This window comes from Schistocerca serialis, chromosome 11 (genome assembly GCF_023864345.2).
Source record: "Schistocerca serialis cubense isolate TAMUIC-IGC-003099 chromosome 11, iqSchSeri2.2, whole genome shotgun sequence".
NCBI lineage: Eukaryota > Metazoa > Arthropoda > Insecta > Orthoptera > Acrididae > Schistocerca > Schistocerca serialis.
In genome coordinates this window covers 65,620,844-65,646,334 of record NC_064648.1, presented here as the reverse complement: position 1 = coordinate 65,646,334, position 25,491 = coordinate 65,620,844, and the positions used below count along the sequence as shown (strand labels likewise).

Sequence of the window (25,491 nt, the reverse complement as noted above, 5' to 3'; positions counted from 1 at the left end):
ACATTTGGGAAATATTGTACCCTCACGAGTCTCAGACATTTTGTACGTGATTAATCCCCCGACTTTGCCCTTTGTTGCGCCGGTAAGTGGCCGGTGCTGTCCCGTCGTCACCGGCCACTGACGTGAGGAGTTGCGCTCGCCTTTGTTCCTGCACGTGTAATTATTTTCGTGCCCCGTGCCACTTGCTTGCAGTGTTGCATGACCTTTGCGAAACTTCTGTAGACGCTATAGAATATTGTTTATATTGCAGCTCAGATATAGGGTCTTTCCCAGTGTAAATTGTAAAATACCACTAATACCTACTACTTGCCTCACGCGAGCAAAATAATTTAATACCGAGGTCAGCATTAGTACGTGTCGCTTGATAGAGAGGTGCCGTATCCAGAGCGACAGCGGTTCGTCATCGGACGATTCTCATTTGGGAGTAGGACCTTTGCAAAATTTATTCTGTTCACAATCAGCAGCAGCTTTTAATTTATGCAATTTAGTGGGAATACCACAATCTTCTGAATACACACTGTTCTCATCAAAATGAGGGAACTTTGAGGGAAGTTTGGAAGGTAGGAGACTAGGTACTGGCAGAAGTAAAACTGTGAGGAGGGGGCGTGAGTCGTGCTTGGGTAGCTCAGCTGGTAGAGCACTTGCCCGCGATAAGCAAAGGTCCCGAGCTCGAGTCTTGGTCCGGCACACAGTTTTAATCTGCCAGGAAGTTTCAAAATTACATCATGTTTTCTGAGATAACTTTCTGGGGAAACTTTCCACAAATTTTGAATTACAGTTTTTTAACAATTCTTTGGAGGATTAGCATGGTGAATATAGAATACAATTCTCCATTTTTTGTTTCTGCCCATTTGTGGACACATGATCGCTGTTTCAGTTTGTCAGCCTGTACCTTTACGAACTATTCAGCACGTTTGTTCCTCTTACTACTTATATCGGTAAGCGAGCTATCGTCGAAAAGAGTTAAAATATGAAGTGGATTGAGACAATCTCTGATGGAAATTTTTACATCTGGAGTTCCTGTGAAAGGGAACTGACTCTTGTCTAGACTACAATTACCAGTTGACTATTTTGTAGAACCAGGACCGTTGTCAGCAGTCACCACTTCTTCTTTGACGCCCCCTTCACCACTCGAGGTTCTTGTTACTGTCATTATAGTTATCACTGTCTCACCAGAACTAGAAACACTGCTGCTAAACTGTTCGTTATCACATCCATTTAATAATCTCTCTGTGTCCCCATCACACAGAGACGAAGATGATGCTTGCTTATAAGGAGAGATCCCCTTGTCGAAACCATCTGTGTGGTGATGTAGGTTAAGATCCCATGTGTCACACCCTGCAGCCATTCAGCCTCATGGACCCTCATCTGTGACTAATCCGTGAAAAGAAAATTCAGAATTTTGCAGGACCTTAAACAGCGTTAAAAAAGTAGTGATGTGTGGAATGGTTGTGTGGTGAGATGGACAGAATAATATCTACACGTGCTGAAGGTTATGGGTTCAACTCTTGTCAGGTACTATGAATTCTTTTATTTTCACACCTTTAATAAAATAATTTTTATCATTTGTTTTATTTAATAAAGAGGTTTAAAGGTAATTTTATATTTCTATTCATTTATTACCTCATTTTGATAATATCAACATGTTCATTTGCCCTCATTTTTCTCCCTATCTTTCTTTTTTCACTCAGAATTTTTGTGAATGTGAATTTAATTTTATTTATCTGTTACAATATTTAAATATGTGAAAGTGGCAATCTAGCAATTAAAAAGCAAAAGACAAAATGATCTATTTATATTGACTGTGCAATCGTTTCAAAAATGTATTTGTTGTTCCAAGATGTGCATTTTTTTAAAATGGTAATTGCCATACAACCATACGCTAAATACCTATTGCACCATAGACAAGCTGACACAGATTTATACGAAAGATAAAAGTAAATCGAAATTATTTTTTTAAAATTAATATTTTGTTATATTTTTTCTTGCCATATAAGAAACACAGTTATCCCATTTACCTGAATGTAAAATGACCCCTCCCCCCTCCCTCTTTTTTGTTTTTAAAGAGGTTCCTTAAGAAAAAATTGTTATTAACATATTCTGACTAATCAAAATTACAGGTTGTTTTAGTGAAATTAAGTATGTGCCTGAAACATTAGCATTATACCTATTTTAAAATTAGGCCATTTGTTGATTGTCTACATTTTGATAATACAAGAAGAAATAAAATTAAAAACAATTGGTTTATATTAACTTCTATCTTCCCTGCCATTTTTGCGTAATAAGCCTCCCATCTGTGATATCACACTTCTTAATTATTAGCATTATCCTAGTAGCAGTTGTCACAAATATTTCGCCATTTCCTCCGAGTACATTGCAATACCTGAGGTTGTCGTTACGGTGGAACTTAAGAATCAGAATACACGTTAGATATTGCTTCTATACTGACGTGAGAATGTTATAGTGTTTCTCGTTTCCAAAAACATCGTCTGCCTGCCACTCCCTCGTTGGCTGCTTAGAACAGGGATCTGACACACCCTCTTTCATTCCTGTCATACCTCACAATGAGTACTGAGAAATGTGTAAGTACGCCACTGGCCCCTATCTGTACTTTTACCTTCTCCTGCAGAAATGTATACCACTGTAGCGTATCCACCCAGTTTGGAAGTGAGTTCAGAGAGATACAGGCAAAGTGTAGTTTAAATGTACTAGATGTTCATAAAAAGCCAAAGAATGCAGTATAGGTTCCCATGGCAGCAAGATGTAATTTGCTACCTGCTCACTACTTCCATCCCTACACTCTTCCTAGTCAGCCAAGAGGGTGTCGCTGTTCCCCTTCCAACCCTTCTGTAATGTTTTTGAGCAAGTAAGGTGTGGGTCATATGTAACACTGCCAACTAATATATAAATAAAAGATTTCAATGATGATACAGTAAAATATTCAAACTTTCAATCATCCTGCGATCTAGTGGTGTCTGTTGGTACACTGTCCACAACTGGTCTTGATGCTGTAATTTATTGCTTTGGTAACAATTGATATGATGTATTTAGTTTTGTAGACATGTAATTTTGGATTAATTTTCTTTCCTGCTTCATCTGAATGTCACCATCTTGTACTAAAGATAATTAAAAGGTGGTAACATCTTTACCTGGTATTCTAATATGTGAGCAAGACTGAATTTCTCATTTGCAACCTTGTTAAATCATTACAGTATCTCATATTTGAATAAAATATTTACTTGTATTCAGAATCTAGTATTTTTTTTTTTTTTTTTTTTTTTTTTTTTTTTTTTTTTTTTTTAAGAAGCGCCATAAATGTTTGTATACGGTATCCGTACGTGTATGAGAATTTTTATTGCAAATCTGGTCAAACACAAGAAGAGTTTCTAAAATTGACAGCAAGCATTAAATTCTATGTACTCCCGAGTTTCACGAAGTTGATAGATTTTTAAGTGTAGCAGTAGATTGTCGGTGTGGTTAGTTTATAATTTCTCACATATCCCTTACACTACAGCAGTGTGAGTCAAAAGTCACGCGATTGTTCGAGCTAGGTCGATATTGTATAGAGCACTTTGGTGTATCGGGAAATCTTGAACTTGTTCGAGCACATTGTTTGGCCTCTGTACCCATCCTCCAAATTTTTCAGTATAAATCTGCATGTGACCTCAATCACCCAGTCTTCTTCTGTGAATGTAAAATAACCCCTATAGCAATCTATTAACCGACGTAAAAGTGTCGACCTCGGCAGTAATAGTTTAATATGTGAATATAAGATGGCCCCACAGTTTTTGAATGATGAATTTGAGGAAGAGCCTTGTCTTATAATCATACACTTCCAGAAGAAAAACTTAAACTTGATGTAGAATTCTAGTTATCGTAAAGTACAATGTAGGTTAAATGCAGAGATTTATAAATCTTCACTAATGTCTAGATTCTATACTGTCCTAAGTTATTTATCAATTTTGATCAAACAAGGCCATAGATGGAGTAGATTCTATCAATGGATGCAGTGCTGGCTGGGCAAGTAATGAGGCACTAATAAAGTACTTCTAAAAAATGATTAGTTTTTTGAATAAATGAACCGTAGGAATCTAAACAGAACTGTTTGTCAGTATGAAAAAAAATCTCAAAAACTTTAATGAAACCCATAAAAACCCAATTTTGCCCACTTTTTTTTTGTGTTGTTGTGGTCTTCAGTCCTGAGACTGGTTTGATGCAGCTCTCCATGCTACTCTATCCTGTGCAAGCTTTTTCATCTCCCAGTACCTACTGCAACCTACATCCTTCTGAATCTGCTTAGTGTATTCATCTCTTGGTCTCCCTCTACGATTTTTACCCTCCACGCTGCCCTCCAATACTAAATTGGTGATCCCTTGATGCCTCAGAACATGTCCTACCAACCGATCCCTTCTTCTGGTCAAGTTGTGCCACAAACTTCTCTTCTCCCCAATCCTATTCAATACTTCCTCATTAGTTATGTGATCTACCCATCTAATCTTCAGCATTCTTCTGTAGCACCACATTTCGAAAGCTTCTATTCTCTTCTTGTCCAAACTATTTATCGTCCATGTTTCACTTCCATACATGGCTACACTCCATACGAATACTTTCAGAAATGACTTCCTGACACTTAAATCAGTACTGGATGTTAACAAATTTCTCTTCTTCAGAAACGCTTTCCTTGCCATTGCCAGCCTACATTTTATATCCTCTCTACTTCGACCATCATCAGTTATTTTGCTCCCCAAATAGCAACACTCCTTTACTACTTTAAGTGCCTCATGTCCTAATCTAATTCCCTCAGCATCACCCGACTTAATTAGACTACATTCCATTACCCTTGTTTTGCTTTTGTTGATGTTCATCTTATATCCTCCTTTCAAGACACTGTCCATTCCATTCAACTGCTCTTCCAAGTCCTTTGCTGTCTCTGACAGAATTACAATGTCATCGGCGAACCTCAAAGTTTTTATTTCTTCTCCATGAATTTTAATACCTACTCCGAATTTTTCTTTTGTTTCCTTTACTGCTTGCTCAATATACACATTGAACAACATCGGGGAGAGGCTACAACCCTGTCTCACTCCCTTCCCAACCACTGCTTCCCTTTCATGTCCCTCGACTCTTGTAACTGCCATCTGGTTTCTGTACAAATTGTAAATAACCTTTCGCTCCCTGTATTTTACCCCTGCCACCTTTAGAATTTGAAAGAGAGTATTCCAGTCAACACTGTCAAAAGCTTTCTCTAAGTCTACAAATGCTAGAAAAGTAGGTTTGCCTTTCCTTAATCTTTCTTCTAAGATAAGTCGTAAGGTCAGTATTGCTTCACGTGTTCCTGTGTTTCTACGGAATCCAAACTGATCTTCCCCGAGGTTGGCTTCTACTAGTTTTTCCATTCGTCTGTAAAGAATTCGTGTTAGTATTTTGCAGCTGTGACTTATTAAGCTGATAGTTCGATAATTTTCACATCTGTCAACACCTGCTTTCTTTGGGATTGGAATTATTATATTCTTCTTGAAGTCTGAGGGTACTTCGCCTGTTTCATACATCTTGCTCACCAGATGGTAGAGTTTTGTCAGGACTGGCTATCCCACGGCCGTCAGTAGTTCCAATGGAATATTGTCTACTCCGGGGGCCTTGTTTCGACTCAGGTCTTTCAGTGCTCTGTCAAACTCTTCACGCAGTATCATATCTCCCATTTCATCTTCATCTACATCCTCTTCCATTTCCATAATATTGTCCTCAAATACATTGCCCTTGTATAGACCCTCTATATACTCCTTCCACCTTTCTGCTTTCCCTTCTTTGCTTAGAACTGGGTTTCCATCTGAACTCTTGATATTCATACAAGTCGTTCTCTTATCTCCAAAGGTCTCTTTAATTTTCCTGTAGGCGGTATCTATCTTACCCCTGGTGAGATAGGCCTCTACATCCTTACATTTGTCCTCTAGCCATCCCTGCTTAGCCATTTTGTACTTCCTGTCGATCTCATTTTTGAGACGTTTGTATTCCTTTTTGCCTGTTTCACTTACTGCATTTTTATATTTTCTCCTTTCATCAATTAAATTCAATATTTCTTCTGTTACCCAAGGATTTCTACTAGCCCTCGTCTTTTTACCTACTTGATCCTCTGCTGCCTTCACTACTTCATCCCTCAAAGCTACCCATTCTTCTTCTACTGTATTTATTTCCCCCATTCCTGTCAATTGCTCCCTTATGCTCTCCCTGAATCTCTGTACAACCTCTGGTTCTTTTAGTTTATCCAGGTCCCATCTCCTTAAATTCCCACCTTTTTGCAGTTTCTTCAGTTTTAATCTACAGGTCATAACAAATAGATTGTGGTCAGAGTCCACATCTGCCCCTGGAAATGTCTTACAATTTAAAACCTGGTTCCTAAATCTCTGTCTTACCATTATATAATCTATCTGATACCTTTTAGTATCTCCAGGGTTCTTCCATGTATACAACCTTCTTTCATGATTCTTAAACCAAGTGTTAGTTATGATTATGTTGTGCTCTGTGCAAAATTCTACCAGGCGGCTTCCTCTTTCATTTCTGTCCCCCAATCCATATTCACCTACTATGTTTCCTTCTCTCCCTTTTCCTACACTCGAATTCCAGTCACCCATGACTATTAGATTTTCGTCTCCCTTCACAATCTGAACAATTTCTTTTATTTCATCATACATTTCTTCAATTTCTTCGTCATCTGCAGAGCTAGTTGGCATATAAACTTGTACTACTGTAGTAGGTGTGGGCTTCGTATCTATCTTGGCCACAATAATGCGTTCACTATGCTGTTTGTAGTAGCTTACCCGCATTCCTATTTTCCTATTCATTATTAAACCTACTCCTGCATTACCCCTATTTGATTTTGTGTTTATAACCCTGTAGTCACCTGACCAGAAGTCTTGTTCCTCCTGCCACCGAACTTCACTAATTCCCACTATATCTAACTTCAACCTATCCATTTCCCTTTTTAAATTTTCTAACCTACCTGCCCGATTAAGGGATCTGACATTCCACGCTCCGATCCGTAGAACGCCAGTTTTCTTTCTCCTGATAACGACATCCTCTTTAGTAGTCCCCGCCCGGAGATCCGAATGGGGGACTATTTTACCTCCGGAATATTTTACCCAAGAGGACGCCATCGTCATGTAATCATACAGTAAAGCTGCATGCCCTCGGGAAAAATTACGGCTGTAGTTTCCCCTTGCTTTCAGCCGTTCGCAGTACCAGCACAGCAAGGCCGTTTTGGTTATTGTTACAAGGCCAGATCAGTCAATCATCCAGACTGTTGCCCTTGCAACTACTGAAAAGGCTGCTGCGCCTCTTCAGGAACCACATGTTAGTCTGGCCTCTCAACAGATACCCCTCCGTTGTGGTTGCACCTACGGTACGGCTATCTGTATCGCTGAGGCACGCAAGCCTCCCCACCAACGGCAAGGTCCTTGTCTTATAATCATACACTTCCAGAAGAAAAACTTAAACTTGATGTAGAATTCTAATTATCGTAAAGTACAATGTAGGTTAAATGCAGAGATTTATAAATCTTCACTAATGTCTAGATTCTATACTGTCCTAAGTTATTTATTAATTTTGATCAAACAAGGCCATAGATGGAGTAGATTCTATCAATGGATGCAGTGCTGGCTGGGCAAGTAATGAGGCACTAATAAAGTACTTGTAAAAAATGATTAGTTTTTTGAATAAATGAACCGTAGGAATCTAAACAGAACTGTTTGTCAGTATGAAAAAAATCTCAAAAACTTTAATAAAACCCATAAAAACCCAATTTTGCCCACTTTTTTTTTAATGGAACATTTTTTTAAACACCTTGCATACATCCACATTTAACTACCCTAAAGGGTACACTCCAAACACATACCTTCTGCACTTAGATTTATGCAGACTCTATCCATTCTGTCGAACTGCTCTGAAAGATAGTGAGAAGCTAGTAACACTGTGATATAAGTTGTGCTGTCCTCGACTGAGGTGATACTTGTCTAATAAGATTTATCGCTTTTCCCGCACGCAGAGCTTCGGGACACGTGGACCGGTTTGCAGACCTGATGGTGAAGGACGTGGTGAACGGCGAGTGCTTCCGGCTGGACCACCTGATAAAGGCCCACCTCGAGAAGCTGTGCGCCGACCGCAAGACGACACCGGAGGTGAAAGAGGAGTGCCGTGACATAATTGTCAAGGTAACGCAGCTAGCTCCTCGCATTAACGGACTGGCGGTGGCACAGCATCGGCAACAACTGGTGACAACTTTGGTGTACCCTCGTCAAGTTTTACCTGTGGGGTGATGCTGTGTCGATATTACATACTTCCGGAGGTAACGGAGAAGGGTAAATGTGTCAATTTGAGGTAAGCGGCCCGGTCCGGAAATGACTGTCGAAGCTTACGAGCAAAAATTGTTCTGGTTCGTTTGACAGTGGACCTGTTCTACTCCAAGCTCTTTACTTTCCATATTTTGAGAGCTGGTTCTATGGACCAAAACCATTAAAGGAATGGCCACTTAACATGGGCTCTATATTGCAGTCCTTAAGAGCTATGAGCCCCTGCTCATCTTTGTTTCTGTGAAACACATTTCTTCTACTGAACAAGAGCTCACACATCATAAGGCACATATTTTAGAGCCCGCAATGATATGCTTAATGTTAAATGCAGGGTGAATAGGGAGGAAAGCTCATGCTTTGAGGGGTGATAGTACTGGCAATTCTGAACAAAAAAACTCACACAGATATATCCTTTATTCCGAAAACTGAGGTAGAACACGTTTAATTTAAATTGCTATTTATTTTCTGTATTATTGAAGACATGGTCTTTTTTACAATGTACCAGTTTAATAAGTCACAGCTGCAAAATACTAACGCGAATTCTATACAGACAAATGGAAAAACTGGTAGAAGCCGACCTCGGGGAAAATCAGTTTGCATTCTGTAGAAATATTGGAACAAGTGAGGCAATACTGACCTTACGACTTATCTTAGAAGAAAGAGTAAGGAAAGGCAAACCTACGTTTCTAGCATTAGAGAAAGCTTTTGACAATGTTGACTGGAATACTCTCTTTCAAATTCTAAAGGTGGCAGGGGCAAGATACAGGGAGCGAAAGGCTATTTACAATTTGTACAGAAACCAGACGGCATATATAAGAGTCAAGGGACATGAAAGGGAAGCAGTGGTTGGGAAGGGAGTGAGACAGGGTTGTAGCCTCTCCCCGATGTTGTTCAATTGGATATTGAGCAAGCAGTAAAGGAAACAAAAGAAAAATTCGGAGTAGGTATTAAAATCCGTGTGAGAAGAAATAAAAACGTTGAGGTTCGCCAATGACATTGTAATTGTCACAGGCAGTAAAGGACTTGTAAGAGCAGTTAAACAGAATGGACAGTGTCTTGAAAGGAGGATATAAGATGAACACCAAAAAAAGCAAAACGAGGATAATGGAATGTAGTCGAATTAAGTCGGATGATGCTGAGGGAATTAGATTAGGGAATGAGACACTTAAAGTAGTAAAGGAGTTTTGCCATTTGGGGAGCAAAATAACTGACGATGGTCAAAGTAGAGAGGATATAAAATGTAGACTGGCAATGGCAAGGAAAGCGTTTCTGAAGAAGAGAAATTTGTTAACATCGAGTATAGATTTAAGTGTCAGCAAGTTGTTTCTGAAAGTATTTGTATGGAGTGTGGCCATGTACGGAAGTGAAACATGGACGATAAATAGTTTAGACAAGAAGAGAAGAAAAGCTTTCGAAATGTGGCGCTACAGAAGAATACTGAAGATTAGATGGGTAGATCACATAACTAATGAGGAGGTATTGAATAGAATTGGGGAGAAGAGAAGTTTGTGGCACAACTTGACACGAAGAAGGGATCGGTTGGTAGGGCACATTCTGAGGTATAAGGGGATTACAAATTTAGCATTGGAGGGCAGCGTGGAGGGTAAAAATCATAGAGGGAGACCGAGAGATGAATACACTAAGCAGATTCGGAGGGATGTAGGTTGCAGTAGGTACTGGGAGATGAAGAAGCTTGCACAGGATAGAGTAGCATGGAGAGCTCCATCAAACCAGTCTCAGGACTGAAGACCACAACAACAACAACAACAACAACAACAACAACAACAACAACAACAACCAAGTAGTATAGAGGAATTAGCCACGAACAATTTGAGCAGGACGCTTGTGGTCTGTCGAGTTGTGTAACTGCCTCAAATTGGCCTACAAAAACTAACTGAGCTACAGCTTGTGCCCGTTGTGTGAGATTGTCAGTCCTCTCTTGCTCTCTTTGCGCAGACTATCAGCCCTAGAGAAAAAAAATCAATAGTACCATTTTTTTTTGTAGGAAATTTAATACACTTTAATTTTGTACTGTGGCAGGTTTACGCTGGTGGCAACAGTTTTAAGTTATTTGAGAAAAACCTACAAAAGTGACATTAAAGGTGCTCTATCTCGGAAACCATTTGGAATAGGGCATACGTTTGTGCGAAGTCTTTTGTTCCGAATCGTTGATGCTGTCAGCCCTTCCTGACTCGACCTGCATTTGACATTAAACACGCAAGGTGAATCCCCTAAAACTTCTACCACAAATCGAAGGCGATATTGATGTGCATATTGTTAGCCATTCGTCAGATTGTAATGATACTTAGTTGGTGCATTCTTTGTGAAAACTTACACTTTTTGAATAGAGCAGTGCCTGTTGACATCAACAGACTAAAAGTAGGGTAAATTAGGATGTTAATGGTGTTTCTGTGAGGATTATAGTGTGAACCATTTACAAGATATCTTATTTTGAAAAGTTTCCACACCAACATTTGTTCGTGTCATTGAACTTGCGTAGTTACAAGGTACGATGCTGTCGTGTTTGCTTACCGTGTGCCTGTGTGTTTCTTGAGTGCATTGCTATTTGCCAGTCAGTTAGTATGTGACAGTCTGAGCAGTAGTAGACGATGGGGATTATCGGTGCAGAAAAAGCCCACTTGTTCGTGGAGTATGGAGAGTGCGGGAAATGCGCAGTTTATTCTCGTATGGTGTATCCAGCGAGATATCCCTGTAGATGTTAACCTCCTCGGCAATTGTTTAACATCCTCTTTGACCGGTTACATTATACTGTGACGTCCATTGTTTTTGTAGTATTGTGAGGTGCCAAGTATACCATTTGTATATGTATACGTGTATGTCGTCATTGTCGTCTCTTCTTTCCCTCATCGGTATCAGAGCATGAGAAATGTTTACGTTCGTGTTTTCCTATTTGTTGTCGACAACTACAACGGCCACAGTATCACCTGATTCCCGAATAGCTAGCTTAATATAGGATAAAGATAGTGGGTTTCGATGCAGCGTTGTTTAAGTGTGTTTTTATTCTTTACTTAACCTTTGAGACTTTAAGAACCTGCTACTCATAATCAGGCCCAAAACTCGACTTGTAATGAGAGCACTTACGATCAGTCTGTCACAACGTTAATAATACGTAGGGCTCTACACCACTGTAAGAAAATATCACTGTTCGTGAAGTAACAAAATACACGAATAAACTTCTTTGTATTTTTCCTATTTATTTAATCAAATGCTTTCAAATATTTATTTCACACCCACAAATCATCCACACCTCGATGTAGATTGTAAACGTGTGCATAAAAAATAGTACACCGTTTCTGCTGATAACCATGTATGAGCTTTTGGGTTGTTAGGCTTTTGGGTTGCTAGGCTACTTCGATCAACAAGATTTATATTGGATTTTGAAAATGATCTCTCTATCCAAACTTACGTCCTTCCAAGTGGCTTCTCAGATATTCTACCCTTTCATGATAATTAAGAATTTGCATAAATTGTATTTTCGTGAATTTAAAGCAAACCATCGGCTGTGCGAAAGCAGTCTTGATACCGCGACACACTCACGACGCTTACCAGCCTGTCACCAAAGTGTCCTGCATACATCTACAACCAATTTCAAGGTCATAATTAGCCCTACACGATTGTGTGCAATTGAACTTCAGCAATCAATTATTTCTGGAATCATAATCTCTGATCCTGACACTGACCGTCCATAAACGCACAATTAACACACTCTCTTTTTTTTCCGCTAAGAGTAAACAAATGATGTCACGTCATCTACGTAGTTATTAAAATATTATTCCAAATGATCTAAAACATTTATCGTCATTATATTTTAACGCTAATAAAAGATTTATTATCGGAAAGTAACACACAACAGATCGCAAATCGCACGCAGGGAAACAATTGTGAGAACTACGTACATGGGCATAGCTTTGCATAGCATTGGGACTTAATCGTGCAAAAATATATAAAGAAATCCCCCAAGTTTCAATTTCTCCATACCAACTGCCAGATACAAATAAGATATTCAAGAACTCCTAGATCAATCCCGACCTGTAATGTTATACGGCCCTGTAATGTTATAATGTGAAAGTGGTAGACAGTGTAACAGAAGAAAATGTGACGACAGAAGAGGGGAAATTAATGTGCTTACTGTTGTTGCAGTAGATTTGCACATTAGATCCAGCACATTCACACAGGGAGTGGCGTGAGGCAGGCGAGGGTTCTGTGCATTCTCTGTCAACATCAGTTTCGTCCCTATCACATTTCTCTCCATTGAGAGCTGCAGGGAAACAATTTGAGAACTAGGTACACGGGCATTAAGACAGAAGAATCCAGACGTATAGTGTATCTCGTTTAGTGACGAAGCCACAGTTACCGATCGTGACCAGGTAAACTGCCGAAACGTGCACTAGTGATGTGTCGACGGTCGCCATCGGCTCTGTCAGGTCGAATGTCGGCACCCACGGAATGTAAACGTACGGTGTGGGATAGTGCACCGTCAGCTCTTAGGGCCATTCTCCACAGAGGGGACACCGAAGGCGCACGAGCGTCGCAGCCTCCTGGCGTGCCGTCTTCCACAGGTTCCGGAAGACGTTCCTCGGCAGACTAGGAGGAACCTGCGGCACTGACACGACGGCTGTCCGGCCCGTAGTGCACGAAGTAGTACGGCGTGCCTTCACAAATTGTTCCCAAATCGGATTGGACGCAGATGACCTGTAACTCGGCCAGTCTGTTCCCTGGATTTGGTGCCTGTAGACCTTTTTCTGTGGGGAAAGCTAAAAGGTGCTATCTACGAGGACATACCGACTACACCTGACGGTACGAAATGTTGTATTACTAGTGACCGCTCAGACATCTCTGCTGAAATGCTAGCACGTGAACAGCACTCTTTCCATACTGGACTGGAAGATTGTATTGCTGGTGCTGACGGTCATTTTGAACACGACCTGTGACGGTCTGTTGTCTAGCTACTGGTCAGAATCCACAAAAGTATTGTATGCACCTGTGTTGTTCTTTTGTGTGTGCTAAAACAACTCGCACTGGAATCCTGGGACAGACACCGGTGATGTTCTGATTTGTCCTACTTTTAATGCATTAACATCAGTAGGCATTGTTCTGCTTAAGAGAATGTATATTTGCACAAAAAATACACTTTCTAAGTATTATTACAATCTGTCAATTGCCTAACAGTACGAGCCCCCGAGTACCGATGCGTATTGTGAAAACCTCACACGAAAAGCAGTTTCCATTTCCACAGTGTTTGTGGCAAAAGTTTTAGGTGATCCACCTCGTATATGAGAGAAAAAGTTTGAAATTATGTGTAAAGTTTGTAGGAAGTCAGTAAGTGCTCTCATATCTGGGTAATTCGCACACCGTGAGCTACACTGCCTCGAGATGTATACACAGATTATAACATTAATACTTGTCTTAATGTGCTAGGCCTTTAAAATAACATTATACCTCTTAATGGTCAATAATTATACGAAAGACTGAAAATTAAATTTCTGTTGCCGTCGATAGGCAGTGCAAGACCGCACGTGAAAACCTCCACGTTCCGTTTGGGGCAACTCGTTCTTTGGCGTCCGGCTTTGGAGGTTTTTAGGAGACGAGAAGAAAGAGAGATAAACAGACGGCATGACAAGTAACTGTCGAATGGGCTCGTGTAAAAAGTTACTTTCTGTCTCGCTTTTGCACGAGCTACATATGTAGGAGGGTTTACCTGAAAGAAACTGGACTTTTTTTGCTTATTTATTCATATTTTAAGCACAAATCTTTAATCCCCTTCGAAGTCTCTTCTTCTCTCCGTTCTGAATTTTTTCCTGCCTGTGAGAAGAGATGGTTGCTAATAGGAACTTTTATGAATTGTGAATCACATGCAGTATTCTCTTCACCATAACAATAATAATAATACGAATATAAACATTTTGCCATGTATTCTTTCGTGTTTGCTGCTATCTCATTTAAATCCTGTCTGCCTAATAAACTACGAAATTAGAGTGAGACAGCAGCAAACACGGAAGAATATACATATGTCACGTTTATTTCGTATTATTCTTATGCTGAATAGTGATACAGTCAGAAATGAAGCACGGCAATTGATTAGATTTTTAAATCTAAGATGACTCTAATTTCTGTGCAGAATGTAATGTACCTAAGAGGCAACTGCAAAGATTTTCAAACGGAAAAAAATTTTCGCTAAACACTCGTTCAGAACATCTTCTATCATACGTACTCTATTTTTTGGTTCTTGTTGATCATTATCAAAGAAAGCAGCAGTGTAAGTAACAACAAATAGCAGTCTCTTGCCATTGTTTCGCTAATGAGACGATTCCTCTCTCTCTCTCTCTCTCTCTCTCTCTCTCTCTCTCTCTCTCTCTCTCTCTCTCTCTCTCTCTTTTTAGCAGCTGTAGCGCGTACAAAAGCCAGCCATGCCGCAAGTGGCGACAGGTCGTAAACTCTCATTATCAGAATGAGAAACAATGCATGACACAGTACAGTAATGGATTTTCAGCTTTGAGTGACGTAAACACCTATAACAAAGAGAACAGCACTTATCAGATCAAAGAAAAATAAGCAATCAATTCAAACCAGATGAAGCACGCGAAAAACGAAGGGTACCCGTATAAATACGGACAGAGCGCGTGACGCATAGCAATGGCTGCCTGGTAAAGCTTAACTGCTAAGCTTACGACTCGAACCAAAGTACTACAGCTGTATCGTCATTCATTTGACCTAAATTGTGTCTCATATTACAATGGACCAACTTTTGTTTCGATTTGGACGTGTGGCCTAAAACTTTTCTCTCCCCTTGAATTTAGAGTCTCAGATTTCAGGTGCAGTTTAGATTCGGGAAATTTTTTTTTCCTTGATTTCGAGTCTCATTTTTCAGGTGTGGCTTAGATTCGAATGCGGCTTATAAATTAAAGTAAATATGGTATATCTCGGACCGAGTGCAGCTAGTTGCTGTGGTCTTGGTGCCTGCATTGCCTTGTGGTATCCGTAACAGATTAATTCTGATAATGTGCATTTTGCAGGTTACACACACACACACACACACACACACACACACACATACACAGCATGTAGGAGCAATTGGTTTTACAGTAAACAAATAGTCTTTGTGTATCTGTTTAGTGCTGTATATTTTCTCATATATTTTTATTATTTTTGGAGTACAAGAACTAAGTCACTGTGTTCTGTAAGACTGTAGGCTTAGTATATGTAAAATTTCTGTTCTCTCTTTTACCTAAAAGCTGAAAAGAAAAATACTGTGTTGGCCTTCAGTAGGTAAACTGCTATGAACCAAACCCTTCCTGTACAAATGGGGACCCTCAGACTTCCCATTGCGTGACTCTGAGGCTCCAGTTCAGACCACGGGCTGAATTGTAGAGGAACATACTGAGAGGTGTTTCATGACTGGTAGGATATCACCAATGCCCCGCTAAAAACATTGGAATAAATATGCTCTTTTGACATCATCCTTTAAGGTCAATTGAGACCAGAGCTCTTGCCTATTTCTTTTGTACTTTATTTTGTAAATATTACTGTGAATTGTATATTTATAACCGTATGATAAATAATAATAATAATAATAATAATAATATTTTACCAAGATGTGAAGGACTTAAGACATTTAGCTACTTGGGGGTATTGATTTGCATTAATGGCGAAAGTTGAAAATTTGTGCCGGTCCGAAATTTGAACCTGTTTGCCGCTTACTAGGCACACTGAGCCGTCCGGACACAGTGATTGTCACAACTGCTCAGATTACCCTAGCACACTTCCCATCAGATCCAGATTGTCAGCTTACCCACATTTGTAATGGCTGCAGGATCAGAATGGTATCTATTCTTTCGGACCTGCCTGACAGAAAACACACACACACACACACACACACACACACACACACACACACACGTCTTCCATTGTTTTTGAAATGAACATCAATTAAGTTGTCTAGAAGGAGGTGCGCAACAGATTATTATTGTGTCAAGTTTAATGTTTTCTTAAAACTGTGTTAGTCTAACTCCCAAGGATTTATATATGTGTGTTGATATGATTTTAGTTGTGATGCCTCATTTTCAGTAAGTCTCCTCATTTTTACTTCTTGCAGCTCGACGGCATGAAAAAAGATGAAATGGCAGCCGTCCTGAAAAAATTCTCAATCAAATCGCCACTGACTGGGAACGAACTGACTGAGCCGATAGAATTCAACCTGATGTTTGGCACGCAGATAGGACCCTCGGGTCTTGTAAAGGGGTAAGAGCTCTTGTAGTCAATCAATTGCTTATTACTGTGTTATTCCAGTATATGTGTCACTGTCAGCTCAGAATTGGTCTAGTGTGGGAAAGCACATTGCTCTCTCTCTCTCTCTCTCTCTCTCTCTCTCTCTCTCTCTCTCTGTGTGTGTGTGTGTGTGTGTGTGTGTGTGTGTGTGTGTGTGTGTGTGTGTGGACTCCTTCTCTGAATTATGCAGTATCTGCTCCAAGACAAGAATTTACCACAGTATTCACTTTCTTGAGTAAATAAGACTCTTTTCAAAATCAAACAATGGAAAATCCAGGATGGAATAATGTTAATATTGTGAAAAGGATAGATTGTTACTCAATGTGTAGCGGAGATGTCAAGTTGCAGATAGAAGTGACAAAAAGACTGTCAAACAAGTAAACTTTGGACCAAAAAGACCTCCTTCGGAACTAGACGACATGAAAACACACTCATCTCATACCCGTGACTACAATCTCTGGCTGCTGATCTCCGACTAAAAGCAGCAGCACTGGATGGGAGAAGCAGTCAAGGTGGTGGGGGTAAATAGGAGGCTGGGGTGGGGAGGAGGAGAGATAGCAGGTAGGGGTGGGGGCAGTAAAGAGCTGCCCGTGTGAACGTGGAGAGAGCTTAGGGCAGGTGGGAGGTCAGACGGTGGACGGGGGCAAGAAAGTAGACAAATAAAAACGCTGGGTGCATTAGCGGAGCAGAGGGCTGTGTGGTGCTTGACGGGGAACAGGGAAGAGGATAGGTGTTTGTAGGATAATAAGGATAATGACTAATGGAGGTTGAGGTCAGGAGGGTTAAAGTAAGGATACCGTATTTACTCGAATCTAAGCCGCACTTTTTTTCCGGTTTTTGTAATCCAAAAAACCGCCTGCGGCTTAGACTCGAGTGCAAAGCAAGCGGAAATTCTGAAAAATGTTGGTAGGTGCTGCCACAACTAACTTCCGCCACCGAATATATGTAGCACTATACAGGCATGCTTTGTAGGTACAAAGGTAAATACTGGCACCAAAACATGTGCGTCAGTAAATAAATTTAAAAAAAAAAGGGTGGAAGACGAGCTTTTTTTTCTCCGCCCCGAGTTTTGACCAGCGCATTTTTGTACATTAGTCAACGAAGTAAATACAAATTCCGTTTTGTTCATCTTCGAATGTAGCAGAATTTCAATGTACTACGAAAATCCGACTGGCAAGACTGTTTGGGATGTTTGTCAATATGATCAACTCTACGTTCTGAATTTTTTCCTACCTGTGAGAAGAGATGGTTGCTAATAGGAACCTGATGAAATGTGAATCACATGCAGTATTCTCTTCACCATAAGAATAATTCGAATATAAACATTTTGCCATGTATTCTTTCGTGTTTGCTGCTGTCTCATTTAAATCCTGTCTGCCTAATAAACCACAAAACTAGAGTGAGATGACAGCAAACACGGAAGAATATACATATCATGTCATGTTTATATTTATATTATTCTTATTCCCAATAGTGATACAGTCAGAAATGAAGTGCGGCAACTGACTAGATTTTTAAATCTAAGATGACTCTAATTTCTGTGCAGAATTTGATGTACTAAAGAAGCGGCCACAAAGATTTATAACGGAGAAAAATTTTCGCCTAACTCACGTTCAGAACATGTTCTACCATATGCAGTCTATTATTTGGTTCTTGTTGATCATTATCAAAGAACGCAGCAGTGTAAGTAACAACAAATAGCAGTCTCTTGCCATTGTTTCGCTAATGAGACGATTCCTCTCTTTTTTTTTTAATTGTAAGTGGCGGTAGCGCGCACAAAAGTGAGCCGTGCCGCGTTCGGCGACAGGCCGTAAACACGCACTATCAGAATGTGACAAACAATGCATGACACAATACAGAAACGGATTTTCAGGTTAGAGTGACGTAAACACCTATAACAAAGAAAACGGCACTTATCAGATCAAAGAAACATAAGCAATCAATTCAAATCAGATGAAGCACGTGAAAAAGGAAAGGTACCTGTATAAATACGGACGGAGCGCCTGATGCATAGCAATAGCTAACTGCTAAGCTTACGAGTCGAACCAAACTACTGTGGCTGTATCGTCATTCATTTGACCTAAATTGTGTCTCATATTACAATGGACCAACTTTGTTTCGATTTGGAGGTGCGGCCCAAAACTTTTCTCCCCCCCCTTGAATCTCGAGTCTCAAATTTCAGGTGCGGCTTAGATTTGGGAAATTTTTTTTCCTTTATTTCAAGTCTCATTTTTCAGGTGCGGCTTAGATTAGAGTACGGTTTAGATTCGAGTAAATACAGTATACTGCAGGAACAGTTCCTACCAGCACAGTTCAGAAAGGCTGTTGTGGGTAGGAAGAGTCGAGATGGCGCAGACTGTGAAGTGAAGATCATTGTGTCGGGCAGGACAGTCGTCAACTAGGTGGTCGAGTTGTTTCTCAGCCACAGTTTGTCGGTGGCTGTTCGCGCAGACAGACAGCCTGTCGGTTGTCGTGCGCACGTAGAACGCAGCACAGTGGTTGTAGCTTAGTTTATAGATTGTTAGGCTGGTTTCACAGGTAGTCCTGCCTTTGATGGGATAGCTGATGCTTGTGACTGGACTGGAGTAGGTGGTGGTGGGAGAGTGTGTGCGTCAGGTGTTGCATGTAGGTCATATTACAGGGAGAAGAGCCACAGGCAAGGGATTGGGACCAGGGACGGGCCGGGATACTGTGTGTGTTCGGTGGGAGGCGTAGTAGCACTGTGGGAGGGGTGGGAAGAATAGTGTGTAGGACATTCCTAATTTCAGTGCACAACGAGAGGCAGTCGAAACCCTGACTCTTCTCAGGTAATTGTGCAAACATATTCTTCAAATTAAATTTGAGAATCATCCTGTTACAAATTCTTTCATCTTTCTTAACAGAATCGGAATTAGGAATGGATACAGTACAGTCTTTTTGTGTTTCAATCTCATCATTGGTTCTTATTCCTGGGCCAACACACTAATCTGACCTGATCAGATGATACACTGAGCTTACAACTACATCTCTGCAGATACACTGAAATGCCAAAGAAACTGGTACAGGCATGCATATTCAAATGCAGAGATATATAAACAGGCAGAATACGACACTGTGGTCAGCGACGCCTCTGAGACGACAAGCGTCTGGCACAGTTGTCACATCGGTTACTGCTGCTACCACGGCAGGTATCGAGATTTAATTGAGTTTGAATGTGGTGTTATAGTCGGGACACGAGTGATGGGACACAGCATCTCCCAGGTAGCGAAGAATTGGGGATTTTCCCGTACGACCATTTCGCGAGTGTGTCGTTTATGTCGGGCATCCGGTAAAAAAACAAATCTCTGAAATTGCTGCCGCCGGAAAAAGATCTTGCGAGAACGTGATCGATGACAGCTGAAGAGAATTGTTCAGCATGACAGAAGTGGAACCCTTCTGCAAATTGCTGCAGATTTCAGTGCTCAACCGTCAGCGTGCCAACCACTCGAGGAAACATCTCGGATATGGGCCTCCAGAGCCGAACACCCACTCGTCTATCCTTGATGACTGCACCACACACGGCTTTAAGCTTCGCCTGGGCTTGTTGACACCGACATTAGTCTGTTGATGACTGAAAACGTGTTGCCTGGTCAGACGAGTCTCATTTCAAATTGTGTGGAGTGAATACGTGGGTTCGGGTATGGAATCCGCGGACTCTGCATGTCAGCAGGGGACTGTTCGAGCTGGTGGAGGCTCTGTAATGGTGTGGGACGTGTGCGGTTTGGAGTGATATGGGACCCCCTGATACGTTTAGATATGAGTCTGAAAGGAGATATGTACATAATTATCCTGCATCCGTTTGTGTCCCTTGCGCATTCCGACGGACTTGGGTAATTCCAGCAGGACAATACGATACCCCACATGTCCAGAATTGCTACAGAGGTACACTCTTCCGAGTTTAAATACTTCTGCTGGCCACCAAACTCCCCAGACATGAACGTTATTGAGCATATCTGGGATGCCTTGCGACGTGCTGTTCAGAAGAGATCTCCACCCCCTCGTACTCTTACGGATTTATGGACAGCCGTGCAGGATTCACAGTGTCAGTTACTTCCAGCACTGCTTCAGGCGTTAGTCGACTCCGTGCCACGTCATGTTGCGGCACTTCTGTGTGCTCACGGGGGCCCTACACAATATTAGGAAGGTGTACCAGTTTCTTTGGCTCTTCACAGTACTTCCTCTCGCAAAATTACTGCCCTCACTGTGCCATTTCGAAGACACGTGTCGTCCGCCAGGATGACTCGTAACGTGAAAATAAGTAACAACTTTGCACAGTAGTCATGCTGTCCTGTAAAATTTTTATACTACACAAACTGTCTTCCAGTGAAACTTGTACTGCAACTTTTGTGACACTGTTCGAGGTAGCTTTGCCTGGTCTTGGGCAAGAACACACTGTCTGGTACTGACATAATCAGATAAATATTGTTTTGTAATGACTACTAGTATGTATAATTTCAGGAAAAATCTGAGTAAAATGTGTGATGAATCTAGTCCGTGGATTTTCTGTAAAATGAGGCATGTCCAGAAAGTAAGTGTTACTGAGCAGCTGACGTTCAGAAAGATTTTTTAATTTCCTTACAAAGTTGGTCATAGTACGTTCAATTACAGGAGGTCCATTTCATGCTCAGAATTCTGAACATTGGGGATCAACTGCATTTAAATTGCGTGAATAGGTTGAGGAAAATGTGCATAAAGTGTTTGTTGGCTAACTCCACTTAGTCATAGAGAATGTAATGTGGTGAAGTTAGGGTGTGAGTATATATATTTCTAGTTCTTTGAGGAGGTCCATTTTGTTGCCTTTCCTAGTTGTGCGTAAAATCTTAAAATTACCTATAGTCCCTGAAATACAGCGTCTGTCTGGTGATCCACGAGATAGGCAGATGCGGATTTACTTAAGTTTTTTAGTTTAAAGGTGTTTATGTATTCATGGTAACTTATACTAAAGTTCCTTCCAGTCTGGCCAAGATAAAAAAAAAAAAAAAAAAAAAAAAAAACTGGGGCAATTGTCACAGGCAGCCATAAATTCCTTAGTTTTCAAGACCTAGTCTTGCAGTTTTGTTACTGTATACTTTGTTAGGCAGAGTAAACTATGCTATTTGCACAACGTTACAGTTGCAGAAACTACACACTTAAAAAAAATGTTTTGCATCACCTCAGTTCCGAGAGTTCTGGAACCTCTACAAAAAATTGGAATATAGATCAACATAAACATCATTTCTGCCCTTTTTATTGCTCATGAAAATCACACATTGCATGTTGTACCACCATACAGCGAGACCTTCAGAGGTGGAGGTCCAGACTGCTGTACACACCAGTACCTCTAATACCCAGTAGCACCTCCTCTTGCATTGATGCATGCCTGTATTCGTCATGGCATACTATCCACAAGTTCATCGAGGCAGTGTAGGTCCAGATTGTCACACTCCTCAACGGCGATTCGGCGTAGACCCCTCAGAGTGGTTGGTGGGTCACGTTGTCCATAAACAGCCCTGTTCTATCTGTGCCAGGTATGTCCGATAGGGTTCATGTCTGGAGAACATGCTGGCCACTCTAGTCGAGCGATGTCGTTATCCTGAAGGAAGTCGTACACGAGATGTGCACGGTGGGGGCGCAAAGTGTCTTCTGTGAAGAGACTGCTGCTGATATTGGTCAGAGGATGGCATTCACATATCGTACAGCCATTACAGCGCCTTCCATGACCACCAGCGGCGTACGTCGGCCCCACATAATGCCACCCCAAAACAACGGGGAACCTCCACCTTGCTGCACTCGCTGGACAGTGTGTCTAAGGCGTTCAGCCTGACTGGGTTGCCTCCAAACACATCTCCTACGATTGTCTGGTTCAACTGATATGTGCGGGTGGCCTCATCGAGGCATGTCATCGATAGTTCCTGTTTGTATCTCCTCCGTGTCCGAACAATATTGCTTTGGTTCACTCAGAGACACCTGGAAACTTCCCTTGTTGAGAGCCCTTCCTGGCACAAAGTAACAATGCAGACATTATCGAACTGCAGTAATGACCGTCTAGGTGTGGTTGAACTACAGACAAAACAAGCCGTTTACCACCTTCCCGGTGGAATGACTGGAACTGATCGGCTGTCGGACCCCCCCCCTGTCTAATTGGCGCTGCTCGTGCACGGTTGTTTACATCTTCGGGCGGGTTTAGTGACATCTCTGAACAGTCGAAGGGACTGTGTCTGTGATACAATATCCGTAGTTATCATCTATCTTCAGGAGTTCTTGGACCGGGGTGATACAAAACTTTTTTTGATTTGTGTATTTGAACTGTTGGCATGTCTCCATATCCTCCTTCTTCTTTCCATGATGAGAAATGAACTACCTCTCCACCTTCTGTCCATGGAGTCCTGTCAAGGGATTCACCATGGTTTCTTCAGCCAGAGCTGAAGGTTTTGCTGTCTATTTCTATAGTAATAATTTACAAGCAGTATGTTTACACAGATGTATATGTTTTGGAATAAGTCTTGTTGAATTTTTAAAATGATATTATGTTCCTCATTGACTACACTATTTATTACAATTTTCACAATTACAATTTTGATCTTAAGGTCCCGGACAGACAGAGAAACTCAAATGAAACACGTTACCAATGTGAGTTGATAACCGGTTGATTGCAAATCACTTTTTCAGCAGTTAAATAGTGCTCCACAGAGCGACTCACCTGTAAATTGCTTGCAATAAATTGCCAACGAGTTGCCGGCAACTCGGTGTCCCGCATTGCCGAGCAATCAGAGTTACACCCATTCATTGAACACACCTCTGTATTGGTTTCATTGGAAGATATTTGACTACAAGCTTCCAGGCTATGTCAGGAGCGATTTGATATTGAAAGCAAGTTGTCATTTTGGAAAAGAATGTCATATGACACAAATGTAGTGTACTGCACAGCTATAGCTATGGTAAAGTTGCCGGTACCTCAGTGAAAGTAAATGTACAAAAAAATGCAAAATCATACAGGAGTATTCTTTTATGTGAGTAGCAACCATTGTTTTTCTGCAAGATTGTTAAGTGAAAACTATACACTGGTTGGCCACCTGTTTAGTAGGTGGGATGTCCACATTTGGGACGGGTGATAGTGGTTACGTGTCATTATATGGAGGCAGTGAGGGCTCAGTATGTCACTGGGGGGAATTGGGACAACATCTGTTCACAAGTCACCTGATTTCTGTAAATTCCGGGGTGGGAGTGACGAGATTTCACGTGTTCAGTCACCTCCCGGATGTGTTCGATCGGGTTCAGATCTGGCGAGTTGTGGGGCCACCACGTCAATCGGAACTCGCCACTGTGTTCCTCGAACCACTCTGTGACACTGGGCCTTTTGACACGGCACATTATCTTGTCGAAAAATGCCACTGCCGTCGGAAAACGTGATCGACACGAAGGGCGTACGTAGTCTGCAACCGGTGTACGATACTGCTCGGCCGTCACAGTGCCTTGCGAGAGCTCCATCGGACCCACAGATTCCCGTGTGAATGTTCCCCAGGACATAATGGGGCCGCCCCCGAGTCGTCTCTGTCCCGCAGTACAGGTGTCGAGGAGCTGTTCCCCCGAAAGACGGCAGATTCACGTTCTCCCTTCGACACGACGGAGAAGGTATTGCGTTCGTCAGATCGTGGTATGCTCTGCCACTGCAGTAATGTCCAGTGCCGACGGTCACGTGTGCATTTCAGTTGCAGTTGCCGATGTCACGGTGTTAGTGTCGGCACCTGCACGGATCGTCGGCTGCGGAGGCTCACCGATAGGAGTGTTCGGTGCACTGTGTGTTCAGACACACTTGTACGCTGCACAGCGTAGTTCTACCACAGTTCTCTGCCTGTCCGATTTTACCAACCTGCCCAGCCTGCAACGTTTGACATCTGTAACGAGGAGTGGCCACCCGACCCCACGATGTCTGGATGTGGTTTCACCTCGGTTTTGCCACGTGTCGAAGACGCTCACCACAGCACTCCTCGAACACCCGACAAGTCGCATAGTTTCCAAAATGCTCTTGCCGAGCCTCTGGGCTGTGACAATCTGCCCTCAGATGCCACATTGTGTACTGTGATCTGTCGCTCCACACAACATTTTCTTTGCTGTTCAATCGTCAAGTGTTTACTGTCCTTACACCCAGTGAGGCATCGTTTGGCATTTACTGGTAAGGTGTGTGGGTTATGAGTAGCCACTCGACTATGAAATCCAAGTTTTCTCACCTCTTGTCTAACTGTCATAGTACTTGCAGTGGATCCTGATGCAGTTTGGAATTCCTGTGTGATGGTCTGGATAGATGTCTGCAGATTACACATTACGACCCTCTTCAACTGTTAGCGGTCTCTGTCAGTCAACAGACGAGGTCGGACTGTACGCTTTTGTGCTGTACGCGTCCTTTCACGTTTCCACTTCACTATCACATCGGAAACAGTGGACCTAGGGACATTTAGGAGTGTGGAAATGTTGCATACAGACGTATGACACAAGTGACACCCAATCACCTGACCACATTTGAAGTCAGCGAGTTCTGCGGAGTGCCCCATTATGCTCTCTCACGATGTCTAATGACTACTGAGGTCGCTGATATGGAGTACCTGGCAGTAGGTGGCAGCACAATGCCCCTAACATGAGAAACTTAGGTTTTCGGGGGTGCCCGAATACTTTTAATCACATAGTGTATTACTTACGTGCTGAAAACACTATTGACATCCCCTATGTTTTCAGCATGCAAGTAATTTTTGTTTATTCTCAGTACTTTTTGAAGATGTACTGTGAAACAGTATTTATCAGTGGAATGTGTAACTTTGATCTGTATCTCTATGCTAACTTTAACACCTTGAAAATGACTTCTTTGGGTGCA

The 25,491-nt window shown here is 41.6% G+C and overlaps 1 protein-coding gene across 1 annotated transcript in view; it reads left to right on the top strand.

The window, feature by feature from the left end:
• Positions 1-25,491, top strand: part of LOC126427337 (glycine--tRNA ligase) — a 145,243-nt gene that overhangs the window by 43,289 nt on the left and 76,463 nt on the right. The window contains exons 4-5 of the mRNA XM_050089664.1: positions 8,039-8,204; positions 16,456-16,601. Coding sequence (XP_049945621.1) covers positions 8,039-8,204; positions 16,456-16,601 — 312 coding nt within the window. The remainder of the gene's footprint in view (positions 1-8,038; positions 8,205-16,455; positions 16,602-25,491) is intronic.